This window comes from Capra hircus, chromosome 13 (assembly GCF_001704415.2).
Source record: "Capra hircus breed San Clemente chromosome 13, ASM170441v1, whole genome shotgun sequence".
NCBI classification, from domain to species: Eukaryota; Metazoa; Chordata; class Mammalia; order Artiodactyla; family Bovidae; genus Capra; species Capra hircus.
Window position 1 is genome coordinate 66,809,055 of NC_030820.1, and position 16,995 is coordinate 66,826,049.

The 16,995-nt window shown below is 45.2% G+C and overlaps 1 protein-coding gene across 1 annotated transcript in view; it reads left to right on the top strand.

The window, feature by feature from the left end:
• LBP (lipopolysaccharide binding protein) overlaps positions 1-8,737 on the top strand; it is a 36,743-nt gene extending 28,006 nt beyond the window's left edge. The window contains exons 13-15 of the mRNA XM_005688550.3: positions 4,320-4,383; positions 5,485-5,561; positions 7,921-8,737. Of these exons, the coding sequence (XP_005688607.2) occupies positions 4,320-4,383; positions 5,485-5,561; positions 7,921-7,965 (186 nt within the window). The 3' untranslated portion in view covers positions 7,966-8,737. The remainder of the gene's footprint in view (positions 1-4,319; positions 4,384-5,484; positions 5,562-7,920) is intronic.

A 16,995-nucleotide genomic window follows, 5' to 3' on the forward strand; every position in this document is an offset into this window, starting at 1 on the left:
ATACTGGTCCTCTCGGACCTCCCTCTACCTGCCCCCCACTGACCAGACTTTCTCTCAGGTACAACAGGACATAGACAAATGAGTGTGAGGAGAGACACTGCTCAGACCCCGAAGGATGACTCCTTTCAGAGAATGAAGGGTGAAGTGAATAACGGCACACTAACGCTGCATCCGTGAGTGGCGTGTGAAAATGTGCTGTGAAGCAAATTATTCCTATGTAAAGAGTCACAAAAAGTCATCCTGGGACTTCCCTGCTGGAACAGTGCATAAGAATCCGCCTGCCAATGCAGGGGACATGGGTTCGATCCCTGATCCAGGAAGATTCCACATGCCTCACAGCAACCAAGCCCGGGTGCTGCAAGTACTGAAGCCCATGTGCCTGGAGCCCACGCTCTGCAACAAAAGAAGCCACCACAATGAGAAGCCCGTGCAACACAACTAGAGAGGAGCCCCCACTCACCACAACTAGAGAAAGCCCAGGCGTAGCAATGAAGACCTAGCACAACCAAAAACAGATACTTTAGACTAAATAAATATTTGTTTAAAGTTATCCTATCAGGTTTTCCCAACATCGACTGTAAAAAACAAGACCTGTAGACTCATATAAATCTGGATTCAATTTCTAGAAAGTCACTTTCATTCCGTGGGCCTTAGTTTTCTTATCTGTAAAATGGGGGCATTAATACTTTGAAGACTTATAGTGAATCCAATATATATAAGTTCAGTTCAGTCACTTAGTCGTGTCCGACTCTTTGCGACCCCATGAATCACAGCACGCCAGGCCTCCCTGTCCATCACCAACTCCCAGAGTTCACTCAGACTCACATCCATCGAGTCCGTGATGCCATCCAGCCATCTCATCCTCGGTCATCCCCTTCTCCTCCTGCCCCCAATCCCTCCCAGCATCAGAGTCTTTTCCAATGAGTCAACTCTTTGCATGAGGTGTCCAAAGTACTGGAGTTTCAGCTTTAGCATCATTCCTTCCAAAGAAATCCCAGGGCTGATCTCCTTCAGAATGGACAGGTTGAATCTCCTTGCAGTCCAAGGGACTCTCAAGAGTCTTCTCCAACACCACAGTTCAAAAGCATCAATTCTTTGGCGCTCAGCCTTCTTCACAGTCCAACTCTCGCATCCATACATGACCACTGGAAAAACCATAGCCTTGACTAGACGGACCTTAGTCGGCAAAGTAACGTCTCTGCTTTTGAATATACTATCTAGGTTGGTCATAACTTTTCTTCCAAGGAGTAAGCATCTTTTAATTTCATGGCTGCAGTCACCATCTGCAGTGATTTTGGAGCCCAAAAAAATAAAGTCTGACACTGTTTCTACTGTTTCCCCATCTATTTCCCATGAAGTGATGGGACCAGATGCCATGATCTTCGTTTTCTGAATGTTGAGCTTTAAGCCAACTTTTTCACTCTCCTCTTTTACTTTCATCAAGAGGCTTTTTAGTTCCTCTTCACTTTCTGCCATAAGGGTGGTGTCATCTGCATATCTGAGGTGATTGATATTTCTCCCGGCAATCTTGATTCCAGCTTGTGTTTCTTCCAGTCCAGCGTTTCTCATGATGTACTCTGCATATAAGTTAAATAAGCAGGGTGACAATATACAGCCTTGATGTACTCCTTTTCCTATTTGGAACCAGTCTGTTGTTCCATGTCCAGTTCTAACTGTTGCTTCCTGACCTGCATACAGATTTCTCAAGAGGCAGGTTAGGTGGTCTGGTATTCCCATCTCTTTCAGAATTTTCCACAGTTTATTGTGATCCACACAGTCAAAGGCTTTGGCATAGTCAATAAAGCAGAAATAGATGTTTTTCTGGAACTCTCTTGCTTGTTCCATGATCCAGTGGATGTTGGCAATTTGATCTCTGGTTCTTCCGCCTTTTCTAAAACCAGCTTGAACATCAGGGAGTTCACGGTTCACATATTGCTGAAGCCTGGCTTGGAGAATTTTGAGCATTACTTTACTAGCATGCGAGATGAGTACAATTGTGTGGTAGTTTGAGCATTATTTAGCATTGCCTTTCTTTGGGATTGGAATGAAAACTGACCTTTTCCAGTCCTGAGGCCACTGCTGAGTTTTCCAAATTTGCTGGCATATTGAGTGCAGCACTTTCACAGCATCATCTTTCAGGATTTGAAACAGCTCAACTGGAATTCCATCACCTCCACTAGCTTTGTTCGTAGTGATGCTTTCTAAGGCCCACTTGACTTTGCATTCCAAGATGTCTGGCTCTAGATTAGTGGTCACATCATCATGATTATCTGGGTTGTGAAGATCTTTTTTGTACAGTTCTTCTGTGTATTCTTGCCACCTCTTCTTAACATCTTCTGCTTCTGTTAGGTCCATACCATTTCTGTCCTTTATCGAGCCCATCTTTGCATGAAATGTTCCCTTGGTATCTCTAATTTTCTTGAAGAGATCTCTAGTCATTCCCATTCTGTTGTTTTCCTCTATTTCTTTGCATTGACTGCTGAAGAAGGCTTTCTTATCTCTTCTTGTTATTCTTTGGAACTCTGCATTCAGATGCTTTTATCTTTCCTTTTCTCCTTTGCTTTTCGCCTCTCTTCTTTTCACAGCTATTGGTAAGGCCTCCCCAGACAGCCATTTTGCTTTTTTGCATTTCTTTTCCATGGGGATGGTCTTGATCCCTGTCTCCTGTACAATGTCACGAACCTCATTCCATAGTTCATCAGGCACTCTATCTATCAGATCTAGGCCCTTAAATCTATTTCTCACTTCCACTGTATAATCATAAGGGATTTGATTTAGGTCATACCTGAATGGTCTAGCGGTTTTCCCTACTTTCTTCAATTTGAGTCTGAATTTGGTAATAAGGAGTTCATGATCTGAGCCACAGTCAGCTCCTGGTCTTGTTTTTATTGACTGTATAGAGCTTCTCCACCTTTGGCTGCAAAGAATATAATCAGTCTGATTTTGGTGTTGACCATCTGGTGATGTCCATGTGTAGAGTCTTCTCTTGTGTTGTTGGAAGAGGGTGTTTGCTATGACCAGTGCATTTTCTTGGCAAAACTCTATTAGTCTTTGTCCTGCTTCATTCCGCATTCCAAGGCCAAATTTGCCTGTTACTACTCCAGGTGTTTCTTTCTTTCTTTTTTTTTTTTTTTACTCCAGTTGTTTCTTGACTTCCTACTTTTGCATTCCAGTCCCCTATAATGGAAAGGACATCTTTTTTGGGTGTTAGTTCTAAAAGGTCTTGTAGGTCTTCATAAAATCGTTCAACTTCAGTTTCTTCAGCATTACTGGTTGGGGTATAGACTTGGATAACTGTGATATTGAACGGTTTGCCTTGGAGATGAACAGAGATCATTCTGTCATTTTTGAGATTGCATCCAAGTACCGCATTTCAGACTCTTTTGTTGACCATGATGGCTACTCCATTTCTTCTGAGGGGTTTCTGCCTTCAGTAGTAGATATAATGGTCATCTGAGTTAAATTCACCCATTCCAGTCCTATCAGTCAGTTCAGTTCAGTTCAGTCGCTCAGTCGTGTCCGACTCTGCGACCCCATGTATCACAGAACACCAAGCCTCCCTGTCCATCACCAGCTCCTGGAGTTCACTCAGACTCACGTCCATCAAGTCAGTGATGCCATCCAGCCATTTCATCCTCGGTCGTCCCCTTCTCCTGCCCCCAATCCCTCCCAGCATCAGAGTCTTTTCCAGTGAGTCAACTCTTGGCATGAGGTGGCCAAAGTACTGGAGTTTCAGCTTTAGCATCATTCCTTCCAAAGAAATCCCAGGGCTGATCTCCTTCAGAATGGACTGGTTGGATCTCCTTGCAGTCCAAGGGACTCTCAAGAGTCTTCTCCAATACCACAGTTCAAAAACATATATATATATAATGCTCTGAGTCCTATACCTGGCACACAGTGAGTGTTAAAAGTTAGGTTTCATAATTTTTGTTTCAAATTTAAAATCATTTTTTGTTATATAAGTGATTTTGGAAAACATTTTCACTGATAAAGAAAAATTAAATACTAAATTTAAGACTAAGCCAAACCTTGATGTTCTTCCTAGAGGAAAGATTGTGTAGGCATGGTGGTTGCGTAGTCTTCCAAATTTTTCTATCGCTTTGTACACATATTGATTGTGCATCTCAAAATAGTTTTATTTTATAAAGCAATAGCATGATGTTGGTATCTACCCGAAATTTGCTTTTTGCTTTTTTCCGAGGCTTTTGCCATGTCAGCATTTATAGAACCACCCCACCCGCAAGGGTGGCTCCTTTTAGGTTTGTTGGTGGGCAAGACAGAACACGTGGTTATGGTGTACCTCTCTTATTTTCCACTAGGTGGAGCTGTTGGAGGCACTGCTCAATTATTACCTTCTCAACAACTTTTACCCCAAGGTCAATGGTAAGAATCACTATGGACTTTTCTAAGTCGAGTGGACACTGCTCTTCGGGGGAAAGAAGGCTGGAACCAGGGCTCTCCTGCAGGCTGCGTGATCGGGGCTAGTCACTTATCCTCTCAGTTTCAGTGGCCTGCCTGTGAGATGGCAGTGTTGAAGTCTGCCTCATCTTCTTCCACGGTTCTAAGGAGGGTTGGGGACACGGGCAGTTTTGGGAGCACAGGAAACCTCCTCCTAAGAGAGAAATAAAGGTTCATAGAAGTGCCCACACACACCCTGAGGCGACAAGTGAAAGACTGAGGACCAAGTTAAGGCAAGGCAAGGTGCGCGGGTGCTCAGTGGTGTCCGACTCTTGGCGACCCCATGGGTTGTAGCCCGCCAGGCTCCTCTGCCCATGGGAATTCCCAGGCAAGAATTCCGGAGTGGGTTGCCCTTTTCTTCTCCAGGGGATCTTCCCAACTGAAGGATCAAACACATGTCTCCTGTGGCTCCTGCACTGGCAGGATTCTTTACCACTTGAGCTACCTGTCCACCTGTCCACCTCTAAATTTACATTTCCCAGTTAGTTGCCAACTCCTTAGTCAAAAACTATAGCATAAAGACCTAAACCCTCTTTCCATGAGGCCCTGCTTCATTTGGCTGCAGCAGAAAGCAGGATACAGGTAGGGGGCCGAGAGCAAGTACCCACTAGCTTCTTATCATGAGCAGACGCTGCCCCATCCTTGCCTCTACCTCCACAGAGCACCATGGCTGAGAGTTCGGGCCCCTGTGTCAGCCTGCCTGGCATCAAGCCTCGGTTCTTCCACTTTCTAGCCGTGTGACCTAGCACAAGTTACTTGGCCATTCTGTGCTTCAGTTTCCTTATCTGTAACTTGAGAATAGTAATCCCAATCTTCGGTTATAATTAAATGGGAATATACTATGTATCTGGAGAAGGAAATGGCAATCCACTCCAGTACTATTGCCTGGAAAATCCCATGGACAGAGGAGCCTGGTAGGCTACAGTCCATGGGGTGGGAGTTTCCAGAGAGGAACTTTTTTTTGGTAAAATTTTCTCCATAATTATTTACTAAACAATCTCTCAACGTTCTGCCTCTACCCTCCAGATAAGTTGGCAGAAGGCTTCCCTCTCCCTCTGCTAAAGAAAATTCAGCTCTACGACCCCATTCTCCAGATCCACAAGGTCGGTGGGTTCAGTGGGGCTCTGAGGATTTGGGGAGGGGGTTGGTGAGCTTTCCTGGTTGGCAGGCTATAACTCAGTGGGTGGGACCTAGGCCAACCCTGCAGCTGGGAAAGCCTGGACGGGACGTGGAACAATTTGGGGTCAGCTGGGATGTCATGAAGACATCCACATGTCCTTTATAAGTGGCATGGCACCTAATAAAGTGTCCTTTATTAGGGCAGGAAGGATTTGACACAATCTGTGTCACAACTTTTCCACCCCACCCCCGACCATGGGTGACCTAGGGGAACCTCAGGATGAGCTTATTTTGAAAATACAGCAGTCCTAAACACACCAACAGTTCAGATTCTGAAAGGTATTTGTACGTTTTTGAAATTTCTCATTTCTTGGGATTTCCCTAGTGGTCCAGTGGTTAGGACTCAGCACTTCCACTGCTGAGGGCCCACATTCAATCCCTGGTTAGGGTACTAAGATTCCACAACCCTCACTGCGTGGCCAAAACATAGATTGGAATAGAATGAAATGGAATGGAAAAGAATAGAATAAAGTGGAATAGAATAGAATTTCTTCTAATTACTTAAGTGGAAGAGGTTTGTCATGGACTCATGTTTGGTGTGCTGACCCTCGTAAACCCATTGCCCCACCACACCCACAGCCTGACTTCCTTCCTTCCAGCCTGTTGTTTTCTCTAAGCACTTTTTGAAATTGTTTGTTTTGGATAGTTGCCTTGCTAGCTCTCAGTCTTGTTTTTATTCTCTTTTTTTCTTTTTGTTGCAATTGAGTCTCCTCTCCACCTATACTGTCCCAACCATGCCATGAACCATCATTTATAACTATTTGACTATCAAGGAATATGTCTTATTCTTCATTAGACTCTCCACTATTCTAGCCGGGCATTTTATGCACCCTCTGTGCCCTGCGGTTCAGGTTATCTTTCTAGAACAGCATCTGTGAGGTGGGATGACTGGGTTGGCAGGCTTGTGAGCATTTAAGGACATACTGCTTTGTGCCTGATACATAGTCAACATCCAGCAAATAACAGCTGCTGAAGAGAGTGACAGGCAGCGGGAGTGATCAGAAACATTGAAACAGACATCACCTGTCACATTTGAAAAACAAATGTCTGGAGCCCTTTTGGACTCAGAGATAGTCAACATCCAACTCTTACTGAGAGTTTCTAAGGAGTGACACAGATCGTTGTTGAAAGCAAGGACTGAGTGACAGTTCACTTAGCTGGCCTCAGTTTTCTCTTCGGTAAAATGAGATGCAGCCCAAACCTCACTGGGCTCTTGTGAAGATTAGAGCTTTTAGCTATTTGGCGTAATGGAAGTCATTAGAAGATTCGTTAGATTGACCCTTAAGCGACGGGTTTGAAAGTCCCCAGATTCGCTTATATGCAGATTTTTTTCAATGAAAAGTGAAAGTGAAAGTCATTCAGTTGTATCCAACTCTTTGCAACCGCATGAACTATACAGTCCATGGAATTCTCTAGGCCAGAGTATTGGAGTGGGTAGCCTTTCCCTTCTCCAGGGGATCTTCCCAACCCAGGAATCAAACCCAGGTTTCCCACATTGCTGGCGGATTCTTTACCAGCTGAGCCACAAGGGAAGCCCAAGAATAACGGGAGTGGGTACCCTATTCCTTCTCCAGTGGATCTTCCTGACCCAGGAATTGAACTGGGGTTTCCTGCATTGCAGGTGGATTCTTTACCAACTGAGCTATCAGGGAAGCCCTTTTTTTCCCATAGTAAATACTAAGCTATTACACCATCTGCACAGCTGGTTGAATCTGGGCATGCTGAATCACAGATACGAGGAAACATGGATACAGAGAGCTCTACATGGATTTTCCACCCATGGAGCATCAGTGCCCTTAATCCTCATTTAACAACAGGTCAACTGTATATATAATCACATGCATTAGAATTTTGAGGTCAACTCTGCCAGTGTTTTTTCACCCCAAAAATCAGGGAAAGAATTGGATTTTGCTGAGTTCAGAATTCTCGTGCCTTAGGTGATGGAAACTTACGAGGGGGTAGGAGAGTAAGCCCCAGCAGCTCACAGTTTTGTGTTATTTGCCAAGGAGAGAGAAGTTAGGTGACATGAAGGACATTTATGAGGTCTGCCAGAAAGCAGCAGCTTGGGAAATGACGGATAAATTGCCACCTTAGAGAAGGTAGCCAGCAAAAGCTGTGCTTTATGGAGACCTTGGGGACAGAGACACAGGCTCGATTTATGTGCTGACCTGGTTTCTGACAGAGTGTGTGCTTCCCCAGATGTGGGCCTCCCTTTAAATCAGAGATGCATCTTTTTGGAGTAGAGAATACTTTCACCATCCCATCCTGTCTTGTCTCTCCTAGGACTTCCTGTTTTTGGGAACCAACGTTCGGTACCTGAGAGTTTGAGGGCAAGGTGAAAGACAGGGCTTGGAGGCCACAGCTGGATCGCCAAGTTGCATTTCCAGATGTGCAGCACTTTCCTGGAGATTCTGGGAAGATGAAGACGTCTCTGTTATCAGTTGTGGGGACTTGGCCTCTGCCCCTACCCTTTCAGCACGTGCACCCACTCTCTGACTCCAGACTTTACTTTCCCACCAGAATAGACCATCCTCACCCACTAACCTGTCCTGTCTTTAAGGGCAGGCACTGTCTTTTTTATTCACCACCGAATCTGTGCCTAGCAGAGTGCTGGCACTTAGTAGGTCCTCAATAAATATTTATTGAATGGCTCAATGAAAGAACCACCTGCTACATCAGCTGAACTGCTGTACCACCCACCCTCTGCTACCTAAGGGATCTTTGGATGGTCAGCTCCTTCTGTGGTCTCCAAGTATGAGCCCTGACTGCATTCTCATTTCTCAGCACCGCTGTTGTGGAAACCTCCATGAGGGAACATGGGATTTTGCTCCCTGCTCAGCCCTGGAGCTGGTGCTGATGCTGGCTCTCTCAGGCACTTTTCTATCTCAGTTCATGGACAGTTCATGGACTCCTTTCAATAAGCACCCCCTCCTTCCCTCCCTCTCTGCCTGCTACAGACAGAGGAACCAGGGGATCTCCCAGAGCAAAAAACTCAGCCTCCTGCTGCTTTCCCCCCATCAAAACTGGTGTAAATTAGGAGGAGATGGACCCATCTAGGTTATGGGTCCAACCCAAATATAAAGCTCATTCAACTGCTGTTTATGAGTCTCAAGCCTGGAGGAAAAAGCCATGATTTCTGATTACTGAACAACCTACCTTTGATCAGACTACCAAAGAGTCGTTTCCAAGTTGTGTAGTTGGGCCCCCAGGGACTGGGAATCAGGAAGCTTGTTGGATATTTTTTAAATTGTGTTATTGAGCAGATGGATGGAGCTGCTGGCTAGCAGATAATTCACAGGGAATAGACCCATTTACCCTGTGTGTGACAGAGATGAATTCCAAGTTGGGACGAGGCACTGTCACCCAGCCAGTGGTAGGGTAAGCCATGGCTTCACCGCCTCCCTTTTGTGCACTTGTTCACCACCATCATCCACCCCAGTGATGGACTGTGACTTCATCCAGCATTGGCCATGGGGCCTTGGGCAGGTCCCTTTCCCCTTTCCCCCACTTTATCCTATAAAATAAAAATGTTAATAATAGTATCCATGACCCAGGACTATTATAATGAGAATATTAGTTGATCCATGTAAAAGGCTTTATTTAGCCCTACTGGGGATTCGGTGATTATTGCCTGGACATCCTTACTAAGCATCTCCTGTTTGTAGGCCCTGAGCTGATCGGCACAGGGAAAGGAGAAGCAGCACAGACCAGCTCCAGTGCCTGCTTTTCAGAACTTTGCCTTTTGGTGGAAAGATTCAGTGTTGATCCCAACACACTTGCTTTGGGCCCCAGGGCAAGGGTTCTCTAAAGTCCTCACGTGTCAAATTTGCTGGGAACCCCTCCTTGCATGGTGAGTAGGAACACAATGGGTTCACATCCAGCTTCCAGGGGTGAGGGAAGAATAGGGCGTAACCAGGTCCTGGTAAACAGCTGATGCATTTATCACCTGCCTTCCTCTGGGCTCCCTGGAAGCAAACTCTGAGACAAGCAGGTGGGGACAAGTAGTTTACTGGGAAGAGGATCCCGAGAAGTAACCAGTGGAGGAGAGGAAGTGAGTGGAGAAGGAAAGGCAAGCTTTAAACTCTAAAGTTCAAAAGATTCATGATCAAACCAGTTTCCACCTTAATCCCATTGGGGGACCCTGGGAGCCAGTGTTAGACCCTCCAGAGGATCCACCCAAGGGCCAAGATTGCCAGGATGCTGTACATCATCTCCCATCTGTCACTGGTTGAGGGGATCTCCTGGAGGACATTAGTTCTCTGGTTCTTCTAGTATAGGCAGAGTGGGCTCTGGCACTAGTAGAAACCTCTCGGGCAAAGAAACATAAGTGCCAGCAAGTAGAACTCAGGTTGGCATGACTGACCAGTAAGATAGATGGGGCCTGCATATGGGCCCAGACTTCTGGATGTGATGTGAGACTGTTTGCCACATTGCTTGTAAAAGCCATGGGTTGGCCTCCTCTGCATATTTTAATTTTTTAATATTCATTTGGTTGGCTGCACTGGGTCTTAGTTGTGGCATGTGAACTCTTAGTTGCAGTAGGTGGAATCTAGCTCTCCCAGCAAGGACCGAACCTAGGCCCCCTGCACTAGGAGGGAGGGATCTTAGTCACTGGACCACCAGGTATCCCTCTTCTGCATATTTTTAAGAAACTCAGCTTACTTTGCAAGCAAGTCCTCATTTCATAGCATTCTAGGTCATTCCCGGGCATTCCAAGGAATGGCTCCAAGAAAGGACTTGGGGAAGCCCAGTACTTGATGAGCATGGGACAACCAGGTTTGCTATGAGACGGGGGGAAAAGCACTTATTTATGAAAGTACAAAGTATTTCTCATTCACAAAGCAAGGAAAGGCCATTTCTGCCCAGTGAGACTAAACACGTTCCCTCAGTAGCAGAGCCTCAAGTTAGACGGTCATCGTGTCTTGCTGGGGTGGCTCCAGGACCACCATTGCCAGTCCTGGGGTGCTCTGGCAGGTTCTGACACCCTGAAGTCTGACTACAGATGTGCAAGTATCCTTAGCAGCTCAGCCTTGGGACAGCATGTTCTAATATTAACAGTCAGAACTCTGGGCTATCAAAGAACCATCAAGAGACTATAGAAGAACCATTGATAGCCATTGTGCCATAGACTTCACCCCACACAAACTAAGATGCCACCCTGGAGATGCTCTTCCTAACTACGAAGTGCCTTTCCCCCTCTTCACTAACTTCCCAAGAGCCCTCCCACAGCCTCACACTGTTCCATATTTGTGTACACACACAGACAACTTCCCCTTTCTTAAAGATGCATTGGATTTCCTGGTGAGGGTGAACCTCAATTTTTTTTAACCAACCCACTATTAACTGGTCCTCAGGTTGTTTCCAAGACTTTGATTTTATAAGTGAGAAACCCAGCTCCTCATTTTAACTGAAGTCCAGACAACAGAGGATGAGATGGTTGGATGGCATCACTGACTCAATGGACATGAGTTTGAGTAAGCTCCAGGAGTTGGTGATGGACAGGGAAGCTTGGCATGCTGCAGTCCATGGGGTCGCAAAGAGTCAGACATGACTGAGTGACTGAACTGAACTGAGCACTTACCCAAAAACTTATGTGAGATTTCTGAGGCCTTACTGTAGGCAATGACAAAGGCTTGACCTGATGGGCCTTGTGGAGGAAAACTACCCTCCCCACACCAATCTTGGCGCCCAGTAAATTCACTGTGGTCCCCAAGGGGAGCTGCAGTCAGAGACACAGACACCCTGGCTGGGCATGCTCCTTGCATATGTGCATTCCTAACCCAGAAGCCTTCATTCCTAAGTCTCTTTACCTGAAACCTAGGGCCAAGGTCTTTAGATGCCTCTGCCAAGGACCATATCAGAGAGCGAAGCAGGGAACCTTGAAGACTTTTTCCCCACAATGACTCGTTGTTGTTGTTGTTCAGTTGCTAAGTCTCCTCTGACTCTTTTGCAACACCATGGACTGTAGCCCGACAGGTCCATGGGACTTCCCAGGCAAGAATACTGGAGTCGGTTGCCACTTCCTTCTCCAGGGGATCTTGCCAACCCAGGGACTGGACCCACATCTCCTGCATTGGCAGTTGGATTCTTTACCACTGAGCCACCAGTTCAGTTCAGTTCAGTCACTCAGTCGTGTCCGACTCTTTGCGACCCCATGAATCACAGCACGCCAGGCCTCCCTGTCCATCACCAACTCCCGGAGCTCACTCAGACTCACGTCCATCGAGTCCGTGATGCCATCCAACTATCTCATCCTCAGTCGTCCCCTTTTCCTCCTGCCCCCAATCCCTCCCAGCATCAGAGTCTTTTCCAATGAGTCAACTCTTCGCATGAGGTGGCCAAAGTACTGGAGTTTTAGCTTTAGCATCATTCCCTCCAAAGAAATCCCAGGGTTGATCTCCTTCAGAATGGACTGGTTGGATCTCCTTGCAGTCCAAGGGACTCTCAAGAGTCTTCTCCAACACCACGGTTCAAAAGCATCAATTCTTCAGTGCTCAGGCTTCTTCACAGTCCAACTCTCACATCCATACATGACCACAGGAAAAACCATAGCCTTGACTAGACGGATCTTAGTCAGCAAAGTAATGTCTCTGCTTTTGAATATGCTATCTAGGTTGATCACAAGGGAAACCCATAATGACTCATGCTCAGTACTTGTCCACTCCCAGCACTCTCCCCATCCCCACCCCCTGGCTCAGGGTCCAGAAACCTGCCAGAGGCTTCTGTTTGGGGATCCTCATCAATGAGATGACCCCAATGTCTACACCAATCCCCCTGACCCACCTGCACGCTGTCCAATGGAGGAAATGCAACAGGGGCATCGGTGCTTTCTCTGGTTTGAGTCTCTTGCTTATATTTCGGGTTGAGTGACTAAAGGCTTTGCTGTGACTTGCATTTGGGCTTGTTGTTGCTTTAATCAACTACACTGACAGCCCAGGTGGCAGCCCAGCTCTCTCTCCAACTCAGCTGAGCTCATGACAATAAATAATGTTTCAGGGAATAACCTTATCCATACATCATTTCTTATTCATGCATCCACACATGTACGGGAGTCAGCTCATCCATGAAATAAATGTCCAGAAATGGAATTCAGTCATTTAAAGAGATTTTTCCATCAATTTAGCAGCTGGGTATTTGCTCTCAGTCTCCTCTTTCACCCTCCCCACTCCTCCTGAGTATACAGAAGAAGGGGCTCCCTCAGAATCACAGCGTTGGCTTGAGGAAGGTTGTATAGTAAAGAATTCAACTTGGCTCAGAGAGGTCTGGGCTTTGTTCTTCTGGGGACTAGATCCCTCATGCCATGAGGCAACCAAGCCTATACACCACAGCTAGAAGCCTACAGGTGCCACAAATAAGACCTGAGACAGCCAAATAAATAAAGAAAAAGATGGCTCTCTAAGAACTCCTCCTGACAAAATCCAAGTGTTGGCAAGAACGTGGAGTAACTGGAACACTCGGCTGCTGTTGGTGGGAGTGTAAGTTGGTACAACTATTGGAATGACCTGCTACAGTTGAACGTGGCTATGCCTCAGCGATCATACACCCAACTGAAATGCCCTTATATGTTCACCAAAGACACTTACTGGTGTGTTCATGTATGCTCGTCATCACAGCCTCCAGTTGAAAATAACCCAAATGTCCTTCAGCAGCAGATGGACTCATGGTGAAATATTCACACAATAGAATATTAAGCAGCAATGAACACAAAGGAACTTCAACTGAACATTTATATGCCAACAATTCATTTAGCCATCCCATTTACAGTCTCCTCTCAAGAAAGCTATGTAACTTCATTTTCTGGGGAGGGGAGTGGGGTGGGGTGGGTTGGGGAGGGTGGTGTCTCACTATACAGCTTGTAAGATTTTGGTTCCCCAACCAGGGATTGAATGGGGCCACAGCAGCAAAAGCACCAAGTCCTAACCAACGGACCCCCAGGGAATTCTCAGTAGCCTCATATTTTTGGCTTCTCTATTGGTTAGTTTCGGAGAAGGCAATGGCACCCCACTCCAGTACTCTTGCCTGGAAAATCCCATGGACGGAGGAGCCTGGTAGGCTGTAGTCCATGGGGTCGCTAGGAGTCGGACACGACTGAAAAACTTCACTTTCCTTTTTCACTTTCATGCATTGGAGAAGGAAATGGCAACCCACTCCAGTGTTCTTGCCTGGAGAGCCCAGGGACGGGGGAGCCTGATGGGCTGCTGTCTATGGGGTCGCACAGAGTTGGACACGACTGAAGCAACTTAGCAGCAGCAGCAGCATTGGTCAGTTTATAATTTCAGATACTACATCTGCACTTTTGTTTCCTGCTTCATCAACTGTATATAGATTGCATCTCTTAATTTCTCTTTACTCATGGTGACCTAGGACCTCTCTGAGCCCAAGTTCCCTCAGCTGAAAAAGAGCAGATAGAAAGAGTTGGACTTGATAGCTAGTCATGAATCCATTTCTCCTTCCTGGGCACATAACTGTTTCCCAGCCTCCCTTGCAGTTAGATGTGACCTTGTAACTGACCTTTGGCAAATGGAATGTGAGCAGAGGTAATCTATGCCACTCCAGGTGTAGCCATAAACACCCCCATATTAGTCTGACTCTCTCTCTCTCCCAGCCAAATGTTCACACCCAAGGTAACTTGAGATAAATGTCCTGAAAATGTCAGAGCCTGCAGCAACCTGGGTCCCTGATTGATTGCTGTGTCATGAACTTCCAGTACTATGTTGAATAGAAGTGGCATAGAGTGGTCATCTTTGCCTTATTCCTAGAGGAAAAGCTTTCAGTGTTTCACCACTGAGTAAGATATCTGTGGTGAGCTTTTTATATATGGCTTTTATTAGGTTGAAGTAGTTTCCTTGTTTTCCTAGTTTGTCGAGTGTTTTATCATGAAAGGCACTGAATTTTGTCACATGCTTTTCCTGCATCTACTGAGATGACCGTGTGATTTTTATCCTTCATTCTGTCAATATGGTGTATCATTGTCATCTGTTGAACCATCCTTGCCCCACACAGGTAAATCCCACTTTGTCATGTTGTATGATCATTTTAATGAGCTGTTGAATTTGATTTGCTAGTATTTGGTTGAGGATTTTTGCATCTATAGTCATCAAAGATACTGGCCTGTAGTTTTCTTTTCTGTCTTCGTTTGGCTTTGATATCTGGGTAACACTGGCCTCACAAAATGAGTTTGGGAGTGTTCCCTCTTTAATATTTTGGAATAGTTTGAGAAGTATTGGCACTAATTCTTCTTTAAATGTTTGGTAGAATTCTCAGTGAATCCATCTCTCCTGGGCTTTTCTTTTGGGGGACATTTTTGATGATTGAATTTTTGATGAGTTCTATGAATTCCACTGATCTCTGTTAAAAGACATACGTGTATACCTGTGGCGGATTCATGTTGATGTATGGCAAAACCAATACAATATAGTAAAGTAATTAACCTCCAATTAAAATAAATTTATATTTTAAAAAATAATAATAATAAATAAATAAATAAATAAGTTCATTGATTTGCCCTGTTCAGTTAACCCTTTTTTTCCTCCAGCAAGAAAATATGCACCTAATTAGACCACAAACAACCAAATAATCTCTCCTGGTACAGAGTTTTAAAAGCTTGTCATTGGCTTTACAGCTCATAGCAATCATTTGTGAGGCACTGTGAATTCCTGTTTAAATATTTTGTTGTCTTATTTCTCCTGAGTTTTATGTCTAACCTCTGTAAGTAGATTATACTTTCCTTGAGGGCAGGAAACAGATATTATATGCCTTTGTATCACCCATGGCTCATTGAAATACTGAGTCGGGCACTTAATATGTATCTGGTGATTTGATTTGAAGTCTCTTGTCACTTAACCTAATTTTCCAGTCTTTTCGCCAGCTATGGGCCACCCCAGGCCCTTTTCGCATAGCTTTTCCAATTTTAGTCTGCTGGTAATTGTCTTTGTGCCTTTGCCTTTGCTATACCACACATGCTCAGTGGCCCTGTATTTCCCTTTTATATCACTCCTGTTCAGATCATAGAACTCCCCAAAGGATGTTTCACCTGACTCTCCCTCTTTGCAATGGCTCTAAGCTCTCTGCTAATGCTCCAGAGGGTACTCAGGAGGCAGGTGAACCATGAAATGTTAATTCAGGAGGGTGGAAACCCCTGTCAGCAGGAAAAAAGAGAGGACCTGAAAGGTCAACATTTTAGAGGGTAATCAAGATTGCAGGGATTAGCATAGTTAATATTTTGGGAATTTTCTGATAACTTTCCATTTCAGGAGAGTCTAGGCATGGTTAAGCCATGCAGAGAGGGAGTATCCAGTGGGGTGGACACTTCAACAGAAAAAGTTTCTTTTAGCTCTAAAAAGGAGATGAAACCAGTCAATCCTAAAGGAAATCAACTCTGAATATTCATTGGAAGAACTGATGCTGAAGCTGAAGCTCCAATACTTTGGCCACCTGATGTGTAAAGCTGACTCAGTGGAAAAGACCGTGATGCTGGGAAAGGTTGAGGGCAGGAGGAGAAGCGGGCAACAGAGCATGAGATGGTTGGATGGCATTATCAACTCAATAGACATGAAATCGAGCTAACTCCGGGAGATAGCGAAGGACAGAGAAACCTGGTGAGCTTCAGTCCATGGGGTCACAAAGAGTCGGACATGAGTTAAGAACTAAACAACAACAAGCTCCAACATTCTTTGATTCAAACTTAACCATTATGTATTGAATTGTATCCTCCAAAACAGATATGATGAAGTCCTAACCTCCAGCAACTCAAAATGTAATTTTATTTGGAAATAGGGTCTTGATGGAGATAATCAAGTTGAAATGATATCATTTAAGGTGGGTCCCTAATCCAATATAACTGGAAGTGAAAAGTGAAAGTGTTAGGTGCTCAGTTGTGTCTGACTCTTTGCCACCCCATGGACTGTAGCCTTCCAGGCTCCTCTGTCCATGGAATTCTCCAGGCAAGAATACTGAAGTGGGTAGCCATTTCCTCCTCCAGGGGATCTTCCTGACCTAAGGATGGAACCCAGATCTCCTGCATTGCAGGCAGATTTTTTACTGCCTGAGCCCCAAAGGAAGCCCCAATATGACTGGGGTCCCTTATAAATTTGGACAGAAACAGATACCCACAGAGAGAAAAGATGATGACAAAGGCAGAGATCAGACATGCAGTTTCAAGCCATAAAGTGTTTGGGGCTCCCAGAAGCTAAGAAGAGACAAAGAAGAATTCTACCCAAAGTCTCAGAGGAAGCTCAGCCCAATGGATACCTTAATTTCAGACTTCTGGCCTCCAGAAGTGTGAGACAATATATTTCTATAGTTTTAAGCCACCCAGTTTGTGGTACTTTAAAAAAATTTTTTTTTTATTCTGGTAAA